This window comes from Indicator indicator, chromosome 12 (assembly GCF_027791375.1).
Source record: "Indicator indicator isolate 239-I01 chromosome 12, UM_Iind_1.1, whole genome shotgun sequence".
NCBI lineage: Eukaryota > Metazoa > Chordata > Aves > Piciformes > Indicatoridae > Indicator > Indicator indicator.
In genome coordinates, this window is record NC_072021.1 from 24,863,740 (window position 1) to 24,885,319 (window position 21,580).

The 21,580-nt window shown below is 42.1% G+C and overlaps 1 protein-coding gene across 1 annotated transcript; it reads right to left on the reverse strand.

Annotated features, from left to right (window-relative positions):
• Window positions 1–1,496: 1,496 nt before the first annotated feature.
• On the reverse strand, window positions 1,497–16,054 carry OSGIN2 (oxidative stress induced growth inhibitor family member 2). The gene is made up of 6 exons (XM_054385520.1): window positions 16,011–16,054; window positions 12,823–12,977; window positions 8,093–8,229; window positions 4,983–5,174; window positions 4,281–4,372; window positions 1,497–2,544 (listed from the first exon to the last, which is right to left on the reverse strand). Exons 1-6 carry the CDS (start codon window positions 16,052–16,054, stop codon window positions 1,497–1,499), a joined length of 1,668 nt encoding a protein of 555 aa, XP_054241495.1.
• Window positions 16,055–21,580: the final 5,526 nt, after the last annotated feature.

Genomic DNA, 21,580 nt, shown 5'->3' on the forward strand with positions numbered 1-21,580 from the left:
TTTAGGTTCTAATATGGAGAATTTAATCATGCAAACGCAATACCTTAAACTAACACAATCTCCTTCAAGATAAGAAAGCCCCAAACACAAAATTTAATTAACTAATGGCTATTCACTCACACAGGACCCAAATTAAAATGTTTGGTAGTACATCAGTTACAACCAAGACCATTTTGAGGTGTGGTTTTTTTTTTTTTTTTTTGTCTTTTAAGAGTTCTGGTAGATAATTACGATTTCTATTTAGCTGTTGCTTACCTTCCTATGGTGAGTAACTCATGAGTGTGAGCAGGTAAAGTAACTACTCTAAAACCTGGCAAATGAAATCTAGGTCTTGCATTATGGAGCAGAAAGGTGAAACTTCAGTTCAGAGGTAGGTACAAGTTAAGTTTTTGTTTTTCAGAAGAAGCTTTAAGATTTATAGGAATTATGGCATGTTTGGTTTGGGCTTGGTTTGTTTATTTCTTAGCTGGCTGTGAGACATAACCCCTTTTTCAAGTTTCAAGAACTGCAGGCTAGTTTTAGTGCTATGTACTGCTCTAGAACAGAAGATAAATAACCAAAACTTGGTCAAATGGCAGATGAGAATATCTATCACCCACTTTCAGCAGTCAAGCGATCCCATTCAGTCTTCCTGAGCTAAGAAGCAAAAAAAACCCTTGAGTTTTCTCATGTACTTAATTTTTCAGTAGTACACTAGATATTAATTATATTGACACTGTAGTAAGAGCACTTCCATCAGTACTTTATTGTTTAGGTTAATGAGTATTCTCAGAAATGTACACCTCACTGTAGGGGACCATCTCATGTTAGTCTTTCTGCACTCACCCAACTCTAGGCATAGCATGGAAAAACATTAATGGACTGTGTCAAGTCAGGTGTTAAAGATCAAATGGGAATGCTTATTCTTTCATTCCACTTATCAGATATGATCACTTAAAATTGTTCAGGAATACTTCTTGCTTACAGAAACCCTCCTTGAAGTAAAAAACATGTTACTAAGTGCTCATTCCAAATATTACTGTACTATGGCAAATAAACAAAATCCTTGTTTCAAGCAGAAGGCTCCAAATTTGCTTTGGGACCAAGAATCACTTTGCACTAAGCAAGCTTTCTGCTTTTAAAAGTCCTTTTAGTTTCATGGTAAGAAGGTTTTGTCACATTGGACACTAAGGTGTAAAGCCACTCTGGGAGGCATTGCTTTTCCCAGCAGAAGTCTGCTCTTTTAGCTGAGCAAGAGATGACAGGCAGATCAATAGAAGTTAGTCTCGTTTTCTGTTTCTCTGGAAGTACTTCCAGTTGAGCAGAGATCAGTTGTAACAGCAGATCAATTTTTTGTGTGTTCTGAAAAGGCGAAGTACTGTGGCATCAGCATCGTTTACCAAGCGACACAAGCGCGGGTTACTTGGACACAACAGAAATGTGACTGCTATCAACTTTCGCTGTCAGTGAGTGTTCTGTTAGACTAATCCTGGATGTGAAGGTTTCTAACCTCTCACTTATGGAACTCCATCACCTCCTCCATCCCCGCTTTCAATCAATTCATGTTTCTTCTTTTGCCTTATTGCCAGGCACCGTGCAATGCCCAACGCCCCTCCCTTTAAAAACCGGACAAAGTTGTCCCCCACCAGAGGCCCTAAAGCAAAGAGGTTTGCCTCTTTAGTGCATTCATATGTGTATGGATCAATCTCTATAGGATTCCCCTTGCATGTGATGGGCTGGTTAGAGTGATGACCTATGCTATGTCCTTGGTCCTTTAGAAAGAAAAGATTTGGGTGTGAACCTATCAGAACTAAGGCTACAGAAAACTTCAAAATTTTCTTCAGTCCAGAGGCACTCTGAAGAACACATTTCATTTCAGGCTTGAAAGAAAGTACATTGTGTTCAGGGAAACTAGTGTAAGCAGAGTGTAGATTAGAGTCCACAGTGTGAGACTGAGTACACATCATATGATAGACCTTATGGTATTCAGGGTAAAGCTTTTTAGGTAACTGTTTGAAGATGAGGCTCGTGTCGGTAACTCTTCTACGAAACACGTGGATTACTGGGATGTTGTTGTTGTAGGCACACAGGACTGCGTCAGCTGCTGTAAGTCCAGCACCCACAATTAACACAGGGTCTGCCTTCCCACGTAACTTCCCTTTGCTGATGGCAGCCCCGAAGTCAGACATGGAATGAAGCACAAAAGGAAAGTCTTCTCCTTCAACCTGTAGGCGGCCAGGAGAATCAAAGGTTCCTGTGGCAAGAGCCACGTTCTCAGCAAAGAGGCAGAAGGGCACATGAGAACCATCTGTTGCTCGCTGGTAACCTCTGATTTCCCAGTTTCTCTTAATCACCGATTTCTGTCCATCTTCCATTTCCAAATGCTGTGCTGAAATACCTTCATTTAGCTGACTCCTATCTTCACCATCCTTCCCTCGGTAGAGCCTGGACACCGACGTTATGTAAGCGTTGTCTCTGAAATTCTTTTGGAGGCCCATGACTTTCACATAGTGTTTATAGTAACAAGCTATTTCTTCTGGTGTTACTCGATCACTCTTTGTATTTCTGAAACAAAATTTAATAGCTCCAGTTAATATTGAGACCTAAGTGATAACCTGAATATCACTTCTGACACACCACAGGGCAGTCGAACTGAAGAGGACTGAAGATTCTCAGTGTAACTGACACCGGGTTGGGAATCTTTAAACGCATTCAATTTATTTGTTCTCTTGATTCCTGATACACAAGACAAGCTTCTTTAATAGCAGTGAATCTTTACAATGTAGAGTGATGTGGTGATCAACAAATTAAGTGTAAGAGAACTCTGCAGCATCATGGTAGGTCTGTGTGGAAGTGTTGTACAAAGCCTGCTTAGCATCACGGCTGTCAACAATACAACCCTGGCTGAACTCATCCATGGTGAGAATACACTTACCTACATATATATACACTAAGTAATTAAATATAATAGTTAATTGTTAAGTGCTAATGTAAAACTCTCAGTTCTTAACATTCCTTGAGTCAAGTACTCCTCATTATACTCTGCAAAAGACCTCTCCCTTGCATACAGGTAAATTCAGTAAGTATCAAAGTAGCTCAGTATCACAGACATGAACAAAGTAAGGATGACACAAAACTTTGTGCAACTATGTAAGCAGGATTACAATGTCCAAGTTCAAATAAAATTAAAAAAAAAAAGCATTTTTGCACTAAACCCCTGCTATTACATCCATGTTTTCCTCATCTTTATTGCATTCTCACTTACAAAAACAAAACTAAAAATGCAATTATTCTAAACAGATGCATGAGTTTTGCTGCTTCTTTAGAACTAAGCTTTAGGAAGAAGGCAAAAGAAACAGCAATGAACAGCATGACTGCCACTGAATTACACTTAAGAGCATATTTACAAGAAATCAGGCTACTCATTCTCATAGGTTAACAAGACTAACAAAGGTACAGGTTACTACTCTGAAAATCCTGATGGGATATTTATTGTAGAGGACACTATGACAGTGACCTGTTACAATGAAACTTAAGAAATTATTTTACATGGCTAGAAGTTTTCATCACCATCAAATACTTTTAAATATGTTTAAGTGTACTATAATAGGAAGCATTGCTGGGTTTAGTACTGTTGAAAACTGTAATATAAACAAATTAGCTGCAGGTTATAAGCAGCTTATGGGATTTCAGTTAATAAGGAGGCAAGATTACTGTGGTTATCTAAGAAAGCAATTAAAGAGCAAAGATACAGTATCTTCACTGGAAGTGTTGTCCTGAAATGGGCAAGTCTGCCCTTAAAGACATCTGCCCAAATAGTTCTATTTTTTTTTTTGCCATACATTGTACAAGCACAACTTCCTTTAATTTTGACTGAAGTCAGGAAAGTTACAATTCCAGAATAAGCTTGTGTAGAACACTCCTAGGTTCATCTGCTGACACACACCTTTATGAGTCAGTTGTATGACTGAAGTAAAAACAGTGAACTTGTACAAGACAGTAATTTTTCTCCCCTAAAATTTCCTTCAAGTCTGATCAAAACTACTCACGGTTAAGAGTGCTTCTTTCTGAAATGCAGCTAAAACACACCACTGCTAAACTTCTGTTGCACTCAAAGGCTAACCACTGTCCTGTTTTTCCCATCAGAGCACACAGAGCAGAATTTCCAGTGCCATCAGACAATTTAATAAACAAAAGAAGAAGCCCTCACGTGAAGAATGAAGTTTGAATGTTTCCAGTCCTTAATGTTAACTGGATTCTTACAGCATCTGGATTTCATCTGGATCTGCACTTAACTTTACCTGCGTTTGCTGGCTGCCCACTCCTTGAAGGTAAGGCCAGGCAATTCCATCCAGTCTCCAAAACTGATTGTTAGCATAGAGCCCTCCATGGACTATGGAGAAAAAAGACAAGATGCATGACCAGATACATTTCAAATGGATGCATTTATGTAAAACACAGTGAAGTTCTCATTTAGAGGAGCAAGAAGACATAATACCAAAACATTAGATGAAATGCTGATGAACTGTTTTTTATGTTGCAGATATGTGATGCAGCTTTAAAACAAAGCAGAAGGTGAAGAGATTGAGTGAAATGGAAAGTGAAAGCAAGTTATTTAAAGTATAAAAACATGAAAACAACAGCAGGTGAACACATTGAGATTTAGGATTTTGTAGAAGATTTTGGTAATTTTTTTTTTTGGTATTAATATTTTTTAGCACCTGGAAACGAGGTGGACAAGAAAAAAAGACATAGAAAATATTCTTTGTTATAATTAATTAAAATTAAACAAATAAAAACCCACACAGAGCACCAACCATTGTCACAAACCCTCAAAGGAAGAAGAACTTTTTCCCTTTTTTCTCATCTTTCCAATGTATTTGGGCTTTACTAATAGAGCAGTTGAAAGTGCAATTACCATTATTACATAAGCCAGCCTTAGGCAGAAAGAAAACACATAAAATTACTGAGTTACCCTAGAAGTGAATAAAACTTGTACTCACATGCCAAGCCCCACCAGGTGGCCCTTTACCAAGCACTATATGGGGTATATAATTATGCTGTTCTAGCTTCCAGTGCAGAACTGGTGGGTAGTCATACCCAAAGTCAGCATCAGGATGAAGCAATGTATCAAAAAGCACTGCAACTGGGTTTGAAGAACGTCCTTCAAGACCTTCAGACAGGTACTCCAGATCCTACAGGATGGAAAAAAAAAGTGCTATGTTCATGCAGCTGTAATGGTTTATTGCTATCCTGGTGCACAGAAATTGAATTTCAGCAGAGAACACAATTCATTCAAGCTGTATTTTGTGAGAAGTATTAAATATAGAACACTTTTCAGGACTAACTGCTACAATTCAGTTCTTCTGTAACTCTGAAAGACACATTTCACTCATTTGAAAGTCACGTGTTAGTAAGAGTACACTGAGCAGGCTGGTATTTGAAATCCATTGGAGAAAAAGAAATACAGGGACAAATACATGGTAGTCCCTCAAGGGTCTGTACTGGGACCAATGCTGTTTTAGTATCTTCATCAGTAATATCAACAGAAAGACTGAGGCACCCTCAGCAAGTTTGCAGATGATACCAAGCTGAGTGGTGCAGTTGATAAGGCTAAAGGATGCGATGGGTGCCATCCAGAGGGACTGGGACAGGCTGGAGAGGTGGGCTGAGGAGAATCTCATGAGGTTCAATAAGGCAAAGTACAAGGTCCTGCAACGAGGTTAGGGCAACCCTTGATATCAGTACAGACTGGGGGACAATGAAACTGAGAGCAGCCCTGCAGAAAAGGAGTTGGGGGTGCTGCTGGATGGGAAGCTGGACTGGAGGCAGCAATGTGCACTTGCAGCCCAGAAGGCAAATCACATCCTGGGCTGCATCAAAAGAATTGTGGCCAGCAGGTTGAGAGAGATGATTCTGTCACTTTGCTCTGGTACCAGGAGTACTGTGTCCAGCTCTGGGGGCCCCAGCACAAGAGAGACATGGACCTGCTGGAGTAGGTCCAGAGGAGGGGCACCAGGATGATCAGAAGGCTGGAGCACCTCTCCTGAAAAAAATGGGGCTGTTCAGTCTCAAGAGTGGAAGGCTCTGGGGAGACCTTATAGCTACTTCTTACTATCTGAAGGGGACCTACAGGAAGGCTGGGGAAGGACTGTTTAGAAGGGCTTGTGGTGATAGGACGAGGGGCAATGATTTGAAACTGAAGCAGGATAGGTTTATGTTGGACATAAGGACGAAGTTCTTTACAGTGAGAGTGGTAAAATACTGGAAGAGGCTGCCCAGGGATGTGGTTCAGGCCCCATCCCTGGAAACATTTGAGATCAGACTTGATGTGGCCCTTGGCAGCCTGATCTAGTTGGAGGTGTCCCTGCTGACTGCAGGGGGATTGGACAAGATGACCTCTGAGAGTCCCTTCCAACCCAATGCAATCTGTGAACCCGTGACTATTCAGAGATCAGAGCAATTTAGTAACATTCCTGTTTATAGACAGTGCCCTGCTGTTAACAGAGATCTGCTAGTATTTATGGGAGCCTCGTTTTGCTTAAAGAATAACTGGATTCTAAAAACATCAAGTGTTAAAGATCAAGTAGGAAAAACTCCTTTAATAGTTCTTAGGTAGCTCAACACTAACTATAGAATGTTTTGAAATAAGGGAGGCATTACAAATATTCCTTTTAAAATACAATTAAAGCTAGGCTTATTTTACAGAGTAGTTAATGCTGAGAACAATTTCTAGAACTTGTAAAATGTTCACATTTCAGCATCTATTAACCAGCTGTGTTCTAAAAATGTCACAACACAAGAGCAAGTACTTGAAAGTAGAATAGGGATTTGAAGAAAGAACTGGCCATAAGGCAAATTTTTGCTGACAAGACAGAACAGTTTAGCTTCCTAGATTGGGAAAATACCAAGGGGTCAGAGGAGGATGAAGTGTGTGAAGCATCTGTGGCCAAAAGCTTAGGCAACTTACTCTCCTGCAGAGAAAAAAAAATAAACCACGGGACTTAAGGTAAACATCACATGCCAACAGCCCAGCACTAAAACAAACCAAACAAACCCCAAATCCAAACAGCCCCTATTGCCCCGCTACAAACACGTGTGGATGTTTGTATTTCAAATAAATTATTCACACAGTCAACACAGTTAGTGATAGCACTGTGAGTGATCCAGCAGGAGCATAGTGAGGTGAACAGAAAACAAATGATAACATGGTAAGCAAACACACGAGTGGGGAGAGAAATAATGGGAGAAGATTTAACTAATCAAATCAGACAGAAAAATTGGATGTAACAAATACAGCACAGGAGCAATTGTGAAAGCAACACAAACAGTGAAGGATGCATAGTGCTCAGAAAAGACAAATGGGCTGTTTGTAGAGGACCTATGTCCCTAATGTTACTATAAATGAAGTCTTAATGAGAACTGCTCTATTTAGGGAGTTTTTAACTTGAAGTATGTGTACTTGAAGTATGTTTGCAGCATGTGTTCTTTGATGACAGTGCCCAAACATCCTAGCACATGAAAGGTAGAATTCCTGCATCAGCTACTCACTGATGAAGTGGTGCTTTAGACACTTTTGGCAAGTGGTAAGAACAGGACAAAGGGCAGGCTGTAAAAACAAAACATACCACAAACAAGAAAGCCCTCAAGAACCACAAAACCCACCACGTGCCCCAGGACTGGATCTAATGGTCTTGAGTTGATTTTCTTTAAATTAACAGAATAACAAAATAACTTTCTAATGCATTAGAAATGAGATTAGGTAAGTAGGCAGGTTCTTCACAATGCAATCTGCAGAATGTCTTTGGATAAGCAGTTCTTAAAATACATTGCTGTTCATCTGAATTGCCCTAAATATAAATTGTTACAAGCCACAGAAGGTAGGAGAAAGAGAAGCCCAGATATGAAGCTAGTTGCTGGAGGCCACACAGTTACTCAACTTTACTGAGGTCTTGTTCTTTGCAGGGCGAGACCCTGAAGCATTTTCTTGTCCATGGCACTACTTACATAGGTTGCAAAAGCATTTTAAACAAGATCATCAAAGAAAGCCCACTGTTTCATAATCCAGCTTGGTGTAGGGAAAGAGCTAGACAAGATGGCAACCAAAGCTTACTTGATCCACAATGGAAAGATGCCGAGCTTCTTCTAATTTTGTATGGAGGATGGGGTTTGGGTGTATAGCTTCAGGAGATAAATAGGGCCTGTATCCAGAGAGCAGGTAAGAAAGACAAATTCCTGAAGGTCCATTGCCTATTAAAGAAAAAAGTTACTACTTTAGTAAAAATGTCAATTATCTGAAGTTTGTAAGTCACTAAATAAACAGCAACAAAAACCATACTAAAGTAGGATAATGGGATGGTGTCCTGATTCAAAGAAGCTTACAAACTTCACAGTAAAATAAAGTCTACCACAGGACCTCCCTGCAAACAAACTGAGCACAAATCTTTTTCAGATAACAAGGAACAGATGCATGGCTGCTTACATCACAAAACAAAATGTACATAAAGGAGTTTTGTGACATAGTATGGCAAACTCACTCTTCTTGTGCAAAACTGGTTTGATGGGCAATAACTGCTCTGCCTGTCAATCACAGTGGTCTCTGACTATTATTGCCACCTTATGACTTTGGATTCCCATTTACACTGTGTTGTGCAAAACACAGAACAGAAAGGCAATCTAGAGCATACACCTCCAGGCCTGCCCATAAAATAAAAGGAAGAAAGAGACAGAAGCAGAAAGCTGAAGACTGCAACTCAGATCAGAAGTCACAGACACATCAAAACAGCAATTGCAAAGACAGCTACAGTAAAATACAAGAAACTTACACAGTTCCACATTCATTGTGCAGCAACAATACCAATTCAAACATCTTTCTATATCCTTTCTGTAGCATTTTATAATCCACATATATGGACTATTGCCATTTTAATAGACTAACCTAATTTCAAAATGTTATTAAAGGTGTGAAATGAGTGGGGCCAAAATGTTACCGTAAGGTAATTATTTTTACTTGACTGGTATTAAACAAAGTAGGTGACCAGCTTTATAAAATGCACAAACAAAAGTAATGTTCCTGTTGGAAAGTCAGGTATCAAAACCCAGGGAAAGCTGAAGTCAGAAAAGCATGTGCTATGATACAGGAATTAAACATGTGACTATGAATTGTTATTTCTGTAACTCCTCTTCCTCATTAACTGAATGAAAAGCACAGTGTTCTCCTAATGAGGCACAATTTAGTCATTTGTCTTTGTTTTCCATCTAGCGTGGCACACATGGTGTTTACCACACACTGCAACACTGGGCTAAAGCTACTAATGTGTTCACATAGCACTCTTTGTTAGGATGCTCTCTCTTGCTTCCTACCATTTCAGCTCTTCATCTCAAGAGTTCACCCATCCTTTCCTCTTTCCCATCACCTCTGCCCACACTATTTCTATCACCTGTTAACAATCCCACTTCTCCAATGCCCTTGTCCCTAAATCCCCCATCATTTTGCTGAGACCCTGTTCATCCCAAGTCTCTTCACAAAAGGGATCTCTTTTTCCTCTTCCACCAGGCTACAGCCCCCACTGTGGTGCCCAGTGGCAGCACAGATATCCCATACGTTATTGCAACGCTGTAGGCACAGACTGCTCACAACTAGGGGCTGCAGGAAATTCATGTAGCCTCACTACAGATGAGTTCCTCAAAGGCTGAGACTGCTAATGTGCAAGAGATCTTCAATAAGCATGTCTCCTCTGGAGGTCTAGAACCCAAGTAAGTATGTAAGACTGCACAATGACTCCAACCAAATGATCCCAATGACTCCAACCAAATAATGCAGGATTTTGCACCCAAGTATAGAAGCAAACATCAAGGTCTGTGTACTGTAAGGGCCAAAAAGGACTGGAAAAAGACTGTCTAGGAAAGCCAGGGATTTCCATCATTGGGACCTTCATGATAGTTAAATCAGAAGTCTTTTATAAAAGGTTCTAATATTGGTGATCCTGACTATACCATTTCCCAAATCACTTTGATTCCTGTTTTGACGTTGACAAAAAAAACCTTAAAGAATATCTCAGACAGTGGAAATACTCTTCCTTATTCTCACACTGTTCTACCATCCCACAAGCAGATCAGTATCAGACAGCTGGGTACACTTCAGTCCAGGAGTTCAAAGTTTGAACCTGATGCAAACCCCTCCCATCAGCCACTTGCCACAGAAGACGGACGTGAGACAGAACATCAGCAATCCTTTGAAACCATCTGTAACAAAATCCTGTGAAACTGTGAAAACACTCTAATTATACCTACAGCTCACAAGCACTCCCATGACTGAGTAAACCTGGAATTACATCTTGTACACAATAAAGAATTTGATTTCTCTTTACAAGTGCATAGCTAGAATTTTTTTATTCTACTGCAGTCTAAGGGAAGCTAGTCTACAACACAGGAAAAAAAAAAAGTGTGCTATATCCAAGGATGCTGATCTGAAGATTATTCCTACTGGATAAGACTAAAAAGAACCAAATGGATAACAAAAGTTGCTAAAACAAAGACTGGAAAAGGCCAAGGAAATTACTGAGGATGGGATTATGTCGAGGTGAATTGCTGTCACTGAGATCCCTAGTCACTCCTCTGGATCCATCCAGACACCATCCAAAGCCTGTTCCTGTTATTTGAGCAGACTGAATCCAAGAGAAAGAAATTCCCCTGTGGATATGCACTCAAGGTCTTCAATTAGACTTGCTATGACTTTCTCAGAAAATCTTTAGTGGGGGGAAATAAATCTCCCTAGGCACAGTGCCTCCAAGAACAATTCTTATTGCAACTGAAAGATATTACTTTATACAGAGTTTAGATATATCATCAATATACCCCAAACTACTATGGCCCTGTTCATTTAAGGGGTGGTCAACTGCCTGAATAGCAGCAGCAGAAGCTTCTCCTGATCAACAGTAAACTACAGTACTATCAGCTTCACATTACATGTTGAAATTTAAAGCAAATAATCAACCTGAAACATAACAGCCCTGTTTGGATGAAAATTTAAAATGTTGCATTCACACAGTAATGATGAAAACCAGCACAGAGGGTGAAAGTGTTTAGCACAGGGCATCCTCTAGACTTAGAGCTCCAGCATGAACTTCTTCAGTCCCAACTCACTCCAATGGAATGTATCTAACTTCTTCCAGTTTCCTGAAGGCAGTAGCTTAATACTTTATGCAGAACAGCAATACAATATGAAGCACAAGCTTAGTATTAAATCTTAAACTGGGCATCATACAATGACAATGGGGATGAAGTTGAAGAAAGGAATTGAAGCTCTTGTTCCATCAGTCAGTGAACTCCTTACACACGTGCCGTCATTTTTCCTTCTCCCTAACAAAACAGTGTAATGAGGAGGTAATGGCACTAGGAAGCTAAAAGTATGTTTGACTCCAGCTAGACAGGAATCTAACAGAGAGGATTAAGCAGTGAACATGTGTCTGTATATAGGGAGGATGACAACTTTTGTATTCTACATTATTAAATCATTTTAGATCCCTTCTAAGACTATTCAGATAGCCAAGGAATTAATGACAACAGACTGCCAGCAGAGACCAGCTTCTAAAATATCTCCAGTGTCCCTGTGGAAAAACACCTGGGCAACATATTTGTTTTTCAAGGAGAGGTAGTCAAGGCAGCTGTGGCTGGTGTCAGCACACAGAAAGGCCCTCTAGACAAAGTGAGTATCAAGCACAGGTATTTGCATAATGTCTATTTGCAAAACTAAACAGCAAAGCCTGAGTCACTAACCACACAGCAAACCTCTACTGAGGTTGACAAATTGCCAGAAAACTGTTGCTCTTCAGCTGTGATGCAGAACTCAGAAAGTGATTCCTGTCTGTCATATCCACATAAGTCTATTACATGAGCCCCATTTTAAGCTAGCACGGGGAGAGCTTTGAGCACAGGTACTGTCCAAACCTCAATCTTTTACAGTTGTGGAGCTTTACTGTGAGCACATTATGGTGAAACATCATTCTCTGCCATCTCTGCTTGTTTGCAGGTACAGCTAAAGCTGTTCATTTGCTGTAGTCCCAACAGCTTTGGACTAGATTATTGAAAACCTCCTTTACTCCGGATCTTTTCTTTATCCCCTTGTCAAGTCATGGTGATAAGGAGCTGGTGACCAGCTGTTGCTGAAAAACCCTGGCCCAATACAAATCATCCTGGCACTCTCAATTAAGCTGTGCACCTAAGGAGCCTGCTCCTTCTGCTATCCTATCATTCAGCAAGATTTTACAAGAACAAGCCTTCACCTATTTAATCAAGACTACAATTTATTTTTTTTTAAACTGGTGGAATTGATTTGGATTCATTTTGGAAAAGATGGGACAATATTCAAGGCGCTGGTGATGGATTCATTAATGGAAAAGGCAATTAATGACAGAGGTTAGCATCTAATCAACATACATACACATAATACATTATGCTTTTCACTGTCTCATCTGACTCCATTAACTTCTACTGGTGCACCATCAACAACTCCATGCAATGTGAAGCATACATATTATATTAATCAAACCCTATGTGATCAGCACTAGAATCAAAACAATCCTCCTGGCAGGACTCACGTGTCTGGTGCCAAATAACACAGCTCATTTTGTCAAAGCACAATTTAAATCCAAATATAATCCAATAGCAAGTCCCTTAGCATGATTTTATAGTACTGTTGTTAATCATAACAGCTGTATCACTGAAATAAACATCTTCACTGTCAGCATGCTAAACGTTAGTTATTTCATGATAAATGACTTCACACAGGGCTATAAAGACATTGGGAGTGACACAGAACCTTAAAAAAATTGAAAAACTCACCTATTATTACTACAGGCAGAGTAAGGAGGGAATCCTCAGGCATCACAGTTTCTTCAATTAAAGGCATTCTTTTAATCTTCCTCCCAAGGCTGTCACCAAAATACTGGACGAAAGAAGTCAAAAGCTGTCCTTCAGTTTCAGGGCTGCTGTAGCTTCTAATCAGAAGGACAGATGGGAGAAAACTCACATGGAACTGTTGAACTGTTTTTGGAACTGGTTTTGGAACAGTTCAACAGTTTTCAGAACTGTTTTCAAAAATAAAATTGCTTTTGATACTTTACTTTAAAAGCTATAAAACTGGCAAAACCGAGACCAAAACAGACATGCTTCATCCAGTCCACAAAACTTTACTGCACAGCTTTTCTAATGGAACAATTTTGTGTTTTTAAGGTCTACTTTCTCTTAGAGAGTCAACAGTAGGATAACAAAAAGGCACAGATGGCTCTGCAAAGATGCAGATTTCCAATTTCAGTTTATACACAGCCAAAGTGTAACAAGCAAGCAGTATTTTGATCCCCCACACAGCAGAACTCATTCCTGGCTATTCTTATCAAAGAGCAGAGACAGACCCCCACCTAAGCCAACTAACATCATGAAGGCCAGGCAGGGACTGAAGGAGCAGCTAAGGAACAACAGCAGCTATCCACAGCCCTTCCTACCTGATGAGCAAGAGCACCGCACCTCAACACATTTCTGCTCAGGTAGAAGTAAGGCTGGGTAAAGCTGGCAGTGGTGTCAAGATGGAAAAATGTGTGATCCCTGTAAGCCCTAGGCATGGCCCATTTTACTGGTGGTCAACTTTTATAGAAAGCAATTGCCATTGAGTTGGGTCGGGTACCATGCAGCAGACTGCTTTCATCCTGGTCATGTTTCTAGATTTCTTTCTCTGCAGCATCTGCTCAGGTTCCTCTCACAATTATCCATCATCTAAACAGTGTTTCTGGACTACAAAGACCTGTTTTACATTGTTTGTTAATTATTTAGGAGACCTTTCTCAAGTCCTTCCAGGTCATTGAAGAGGCACACGCTCTCAGGTCAGCTAGAAAGGCTGGGGCAAATTAGTCTGTTACTGGCAGGTATTTTGTTAAGTCTTCAAATTAAAAACTTTCCAACATTTTAATTAGAAATACCCCCACCAACTGATATGAACATTTTTCTCTTTATAAGATGTAATTACCTTAGTAATTAAAAGTACTCTTTCCTAAGAATCTGTATATCTTAAAGCTCTTCCAGTATTTCAGGAATTATTTTCTACAGAGGACCAAAAGTGTAAGACACTGATCCAATTCCCACGGCCTTCAAGAAGCCACAAACACTATGTGCCACCTCAACTCCCACAAGACTGAAGGTTCTGCTACATATTCCAAGAGCCTTTCCTCAATGGGGAAGTCTGAAGTACCCTGGAGACTGAGCTGTACAGTAGTAACAGCACTAGCACACACTAACACGTCTCTCTGACGGTCTCTTCCTTGTTAAAAAAGGTGGAGAAGTCACCCTAAGGCTGTATTTATTTCAGAAAGCAAGTACTTGGTGTCTGTATTCCCTGCACTACAACAAAACACGTTTGTCAATTAGGCACTTGCTGTTCGATTACAGCTGCACATTAGCTCTTCCTGATCTTGGAGATACACGACATGCAACCAGCATGAGATGAAGAGGAGCAGAAGGCAAGAGAGAGGGCACCTAATTATCATACTGCTTTTTTTTTAGATAGGCACAAAGACTATATTATTTGCCAGCCTTTGCTCAAAGTTAACTAAGGCAATACCACCCCGTGCTTTACAAAACAGGTTTAAAGAACGCCTGCCAGCTTCAGTGTGGTTTTATTGTACTTGCTGTGCCAGATGGAAGATAAAAACCAAAAGAAACATTTGAAAACCTCTTTTATGGGCTATACACACAGTGCTGTAGGCGACAGAAGAATCTGTAACAATAAAAACATTGTTTCTGTGCAGCTTAGATAGTGTATCACAAACTACCCAACTGGTTTAGCACAGTGTAACTTTGCACAGAGACACAGGTGTACAGCACGTAGTTTCTCAGTTATTGTGTATTCAAAGCACAAAAAGGACTGTGGTCCAGAAGCATGTTCCTCCTTTGCAAGAACATCATACCACAACCTATCAAGATCTTAAGTTAGAGGCCACCATCTTCCTCACCTCTGAACAACACTGAAAGCCACCATGTACCAGAAGATTTTATCTTGATAAGAACTCATGGTAGACAGCTTTGCAGTGGTGGAAACTGAGTAAAAATGTATTAATGGTTGTAGTCCTACAGAGATGCAAGTGAGCACAAAGATGAGTCAGTTCCAAAGCCAGTGCTAGTTTATCCTGTGCTGGTCATACCAAATAACCTCCAGAATTACATTCTGTCGAACACCTACATTCTAAACAGGTTCACCAGTTTGTTGTGGGCATCTTTTTTGCTTTTTAGTACTTTCCAGTTAATTTGTATTTGATGTGAAAAGCCCATTAAGAGAAAAAAAGCACAGCATATACAAAAAGGACTTTCTCTCTCTGATAATGAAAATAATCATTATTTCATAACAACTGCCTTAATGTGCTGGAAATCATTTTAATAAGAGGTGCCCGTTTCAGGTAGCAGATTTGTAAAATCTAAAAATTCTCTGCATACTTTTAGCAAACAAAAAATAATTAAGTAAACCGACGGCAGTGGGCGGTTAGCGGAAAACTCGTTATATAAAAGCAATTTAAATTTGGTCTCCGGCTGCCACTTTGGGATGCAAATTTCACACTGTCAGATTGTGTGTGTGTAGGGGGGGGGGATTTAAGTAACCCAGAGCAGTGATGCCCACGAGGACCGGGATGCCCGGCGGTGCGGCGCTACGAACCCTGAAGCGAAACCGAGCATCAGCTTCCTCCAGCCCGGGCTGCGTCTCAGCGCTGCCCAAGGTCACGACGCGCTTCCCGGGGCACCACCTCCCGCGCCCCTGCCCGCCGGCGCAGCGCAGGGGGACTGCGGCGCCGGGCAACGTCGCGGCTGCTCACCGCCACGCAGCAGCCCCGCCGAGGCCGCAGCAGTTCCCCGCCCGCCGGTGTCCCCGTTCTCCCTGGCACCACCTCCCCCCCCCCCCCCCCGATCTCCTCACCCCGCTGCTCCGGCGGCTCGGAGGGGGCGGCGGGCAGCCGGCCTGACCCACTGGCCGCTTTCCCCCATTGACTCACCTGAAGTGACCGGCCAAAGAGCAGCGGCAGCACCACACGGGCATGGGGAGCGCCGGTAGGGCCCAGCGATGAGGCTGCGGGGGAACGCCGCGCAGCCGCTACCGCTCCTCCTTCTCCTGTCGCCGCCGCCACACTGGGGCCCGCGCGGCGCTGTCCCTCCTCCCCGCTCACATGCGGCTGCGGGTCACACGCGGGAGGAGGAGCCGCTGCCAGCACCGGCACGGAGGGCGGGGGGAACGGGCGGGGTGAGGAGCGGAGGATGCCGCTTCTCCCTCGCAGCTCCGCCGCCTCTCCGTGAGCCGGAGCTGGGAACAGCACGGGAGGATGCTGGATGCGCCGCCTCTGCCAGGGAAGGCGGGGAGGGGAGCCCCGGCCTGGCACCAGCGCGGAGGAAGGACGAGCGGGAAGGCGGTGCAGGGAGCGGCAGACATCTCCTTGGGCCGACTGCGCCCCTACACACAACCATCCCGGAAGAGGACGGGGTCGGTCCCGGCAGCGGCCCCTGCAGCCACCCGCCGCCCCGGGGTCTCCCCGAACACCTGCGGCTTCGGCTCGGCCAGCAGCGCGGAGCATGGGGGGCATCCCGGTTTCCCGGGGGAATTAGAGCGGGCTGCGGGGCCAGCGGTGATGCAGCTATCGCCCATCCTTCCTCCCGTCCCGGAGCCTCTCGCTCTGCCCTGGCAGAAACGTGCATGGGGAAATTGACAGACACCAAAGCAGATTTAAAAGTTTCGAGGCACTGTTTGACTAAGAGCAAGCCATTTGGAGGCTGTTCTGTTAGCTGCTTTAAATTGTCTTAGAAGATGCAGGTGTCCTTATTTGAGATAAATAATTTCTTAACCTGGTTATATCCAAGTCACAGAATAGCTGAGGTTGGCAAGACGTCTGGAGGTAACTGGCCCAGTCCTAGAGCAGACTGCCCAGGAACATGGCCAGTTGGGTTTTGAGTATCTCCAGGGATGAAGACTTGACAACCTCCCTGAGCATCCTGCTCCAATGTTTAACCACCTTTCCCAATGAAAACATTTCCTTGCACTCATGTGGAATTCCCTCTACTTGAGTTTGAGCCCATTATCTCTCATCTTGTCCCAGGGAATCACTGAGAAGAGCCTGTCTCTCTCCGTTGGTGTTTGTGCACAATAAAGACGCACAATTTCTGCATCAAGGAATTAGAACAAGAATTTAGAACAAGAGGAAATGGCCTCAAGTTGCAGCAAGGGAAGTATAGGCTGGATTTTAGAAAGAATTTCCTCACTGAAAGGGTTATCAGGCATTGGAACTGCTTTGCCCAGGGAGGTGGTGGAGTCTTCATCCTTGGAGTTTTGTTAATCATGTAGATGTGGTCCTTAGAGATATGGTTTAGCCAATGATTTGTCGGTGTTAGGTTAATGATCAAACATGAAGATCTTACAGTTCTTTTCCAGTCTAGCCAAGAATTATCTTAATAGTATAGAAGGATCGACTGGAGCAACTTTATTTGCCTGAAAAATCTCAAAAGGGGTCTGCAGATGACAGAAGAATTCTGCCAATGAAAGGTCAAAACTCCCAGCCAGATGTAAACTGCATTGCAGTGATATCATTAGCACATGGAAGGAACTGGCGTTTCTTAGCACTGCGCTGAACTGCTTCAATGGATGGATAAAATCAGATTGGAGAAAGCCTGAAAGATTGTGATGCAAGAGATGTGTAGAGGCATAAACGATCTCTGGAAAATGAGGCACATCAAAGGGATTAACCAAGTGAAGTCATGCTGATGGTGTCAGTATTCCAGCCATTTAGGGTAGGAGTTTACAGATCCAGCCCTCCATGTGAGCAGTTAATGTGTTTTCCTGCATATTAGTGGAAACAAGTTCGTCATAATTGTCTTTTGCAAAGTAGAGGAAGAGCATTGTAACTAGGCAATAGATGGTGGCAAGGTGACTGGGGCTTTGTGCCATCTGACTGTAGAAGAAATAGGAGTGATGCCAAACCTTTTAAAACTGTTTGACTGTCAGGGAGTGTCAGGACATTGGTTTCCTGAGGCATTTAAAGATACAAATACTGGCATGAAATCCTGCTAGTATAGACACATGTACAAATCTGTTACACTATAAAATCCATTCTGATTACAAATACCTAGAGAGAGGAATGAATAAATGCACTCCATTGTGAAGAAGAAAGCTGCAGGTTTTCCAGTTACAGGTTAGTTATTCTCCTTTTGTGCTTAACCAGATGGCAGCTATCATCTTCCTCTCCCAGCCACTGCTGAAGTGCATGGGAAGAGCTAGCTGTGGTTGTACCAAGGCAGGTGGGGAGGAACAGGTCCAATCCAGACTGGACTGTCAAATTACCCACAATCAAACTCTGTGCTAATTGCCACAGAGAGCAAGATATTCTTTATCTTCTTTAAGCATTTAAAGGTTAATGGGAAGTTGTCTACATTTAGCCCATATCTGGGGCTAAATGCTATCACCTTATGACACCTCCCCCACCCCCAGCAGAGAAGGCAAATCAGGAAAAGAAGACCCACAGAGTAAAATGAAAACAGATTGAATGAACTAGTCAAACTTATCCCAATGTAATTATAAAGCATATGAAGTTATAATCAGCCCAGCAAAAGTGCAGCAGTCACAACATACAGGAGCGCAGTCCTTGAGCAGTAGAGGAACAGGATGAAAAGAAGCCCTGAGGCAACTGTTTGAGCAGTAGAAGAAGTAAGACTTTTGGACAGTTTGTATTAACTTTGTGGATTTGTGAACTGGCCTGGTGTTAGTGTGCCAAATTATCCATGGTAGAGTAATATGACCAAAGGTAATTGTCCAGGGACGTGAAAACTGTTATGCTGTGTCTTTGACAGTAGACATCTTTAATCAGCTACAGCCTTTAATGATATGAAGTTTTATTTAGAGGACTTCCTCTGTGAGCTAAATTGTTGTAGAGAAAATATGCAAATAGTATGTTTGAAAATAGTTAAACTGGAAGTTATGTTTCCTTTTACACTTCTGCAGTTCTCTAGTGTGACCTTTGAAGGAGCTGTTAGCACTCTCTGCCTCTATAAATAAACAAGCATTTATGAAAAGTACACTTGGAAAACATATGAAAATTATTTTAAGCTGATGTATGAAAAGAAGCTGTCAGTTTGTTGCATGATGTTGCATCTCTGTTTTATTTATTTATTTGACCAGGAGTCACTATATGTTCTAAACCTAAAAGATAATAAATCATCAGTTCATAATAATCTACCTTAGTTCTTACAAATGTCACCTTTGTTTGTCCTCTCTATTTTTTTCTGCAAGTTATTTTTACCTGGGTACATTTCAGTTACGTTTTTAAGAGTTCTAACATAAGACTAGGCCTAGTTGACTAGAAGGAATTAAAAGAAAATACTCAATATATGGATAATTCCACTGATAGGAGCACACTGTTTCTGGTACACAATCAGACAGCTCAGAATGTTTCCTAGATCTAGCTGTAACTCAAGTCACCTTTGGCAGTAAGCACAAGGTATTGTTTGCAAGAAAAAAATCAGAGCCATGCCAGGGCTTACCTAGGCAGATGAACATCTGCCCTTCCAATTCTAGGTTATTTCTGTATTATGTTAAGGAGAAATAACAATGACAAAACATTCTATACGGGGACATGAATTATTCAGAAACATTCTGTATCTGATCTGAAATACTAAATGCTGCAGTGCAGGAGCAGATGAAAAAACAAGCAGGCAGAGCAAAAGTGGTTGTGGGTTCCTGTCATTTGAAACTCAGGCCAGTGATTTGCTTTCAATTCGTTTGCTATCAGGCAATCATTACAATGTGTTTATAAGATGAGTGAGATTGGAACCATGCTGCTGTGCTTCTATGCCACAGAAGCGTGGTGAAGCAGGGCCTCCGACAGTATCATTCCACTGATAAATTTGCAGTAGAGTTCTTCAAACAGGTACTGCAGAGAACATATACTTGCTCCTCGTTTCATAGTTGTTCTTCATCTCGAGGCAATCCCAAGCACAAATACAGGCTGGGCAGTGACTGGCTGGAAAGCAGCCCTGAGGAGAGGGACTTGGGGGTGCTGGTGGACGAGAAGCTCAACATGAGCTGTCAATGTGCACTTGCAGCCCAGAGAGCCAACCAGAGCCTGGGCTGCATCAAGAGAAGTGTGGCTGGCAGGTCAAGGGAGGTGATTCTCCCCTCTACTCAGCTCTGGTGAGACCCCACCTGGAGTACTGCTTCCAGTTCTGGAGTCCCTATTACAAGAGGGATATGGACATGCTGGAACGTGTCCAGAGGAGGGCCACCAGGATGATCAGAGGGCTGAAGCACCTCTCCTATGAGGACAGACTGAAAGAGTTGGGGTTGTTCAGTCTGGAGAAGAGAAGGCTCCGAGGTGACCTTATTGTGGCTTTCCAGTATCTGAAGGGGGCTACAAGAAAGCTGGGGAGGGACTTTTTAGGCTATCAGGTAGTGATAGGACTTGGGGGAATGGAATAAAGCTGGAAGTGGGGAGATTCAGGCTGGACGTGAGGAAGAAGTTCTTCACCATGGCAGTGGTGAGAGCCTGGAATGGGTTATCCAGGGAGGTGGTTGGGGCCCCATCCCTGGAGGTGTTTAAGGCCAGGCTGGATGAGGCTGTGGCCAGCCTGATGTAGTGTGAGGTGCCCCTGCCCATGGCAGGGGTGTTGGAACTGGATGATCCTTGTGGTCCCTTCCAACCCTGACTGATTCTATGATTCTGTGATTCTATGATTCTATGATTCTATCTCTGTATTTCTGCAGAGTGTATCTTACTTTGAAATGACTGGTCTGTAAGAACTGGATAAATATTTAGTAGACTTGACCCTCAGTGTTGTAAACTGCCCTCACTGAACCAAGCCGAGTGCCGTGCTAGGGTAATGTCAGTATCCTGATCTGCAGAGGCACCAGGATGGATGGAGCTCACTACCTGACCTGAGCAAAATGGAAATGTCCTTCCAGCCTGTGGCAAAATTCCTGTAAGGATATCTTCCACGTAACTTGTAGTTTTTATTTTACTTAAAATGTCTCATTCTATAAATAATCCCATCTAATATTGCTGATAATGTTAACAACTAAAAATGCTGCTTTATATCATATCTAACTATCCAGATGCATGTTGAGTTTTGGAAAAGCAGTTCTGCAGTTTTTAATCAGGAAAAGCTTCCTGCTACTTCAGAGTTTTTCCTATACATACCCATGTGTTTTTATTTATAAATAAGTATTTTTCAAAAGAGTAGAACTTCCCCGCACACCCCCTGCTGCAGTGCTGCCAGATCTTTCTCTGTGCTCATTGTTTTACCAAAGTCCAGCTCCTGGAGTCTAATCCTCTACTTTCAAAAATCTGGAAATGTGTCTCAGTCATACTTTGGACAGGGCAAAAAGTTTGGCAAAAATAACTCCTTAAATATAAAATAATTCTGACTCCATAGATTTTGTACGTCTGATCCATAACCTCTTAAATACTTGGGGCTGGCTTTAATCGTGTCGCTTTTATTTATTTTAGCTATAATGTTGTGCATGCAAACAACATTTTTGTATAAATGTAAGAATATACAGCTTGTTCCTGACAGTGTCCAGGGTTCCTGC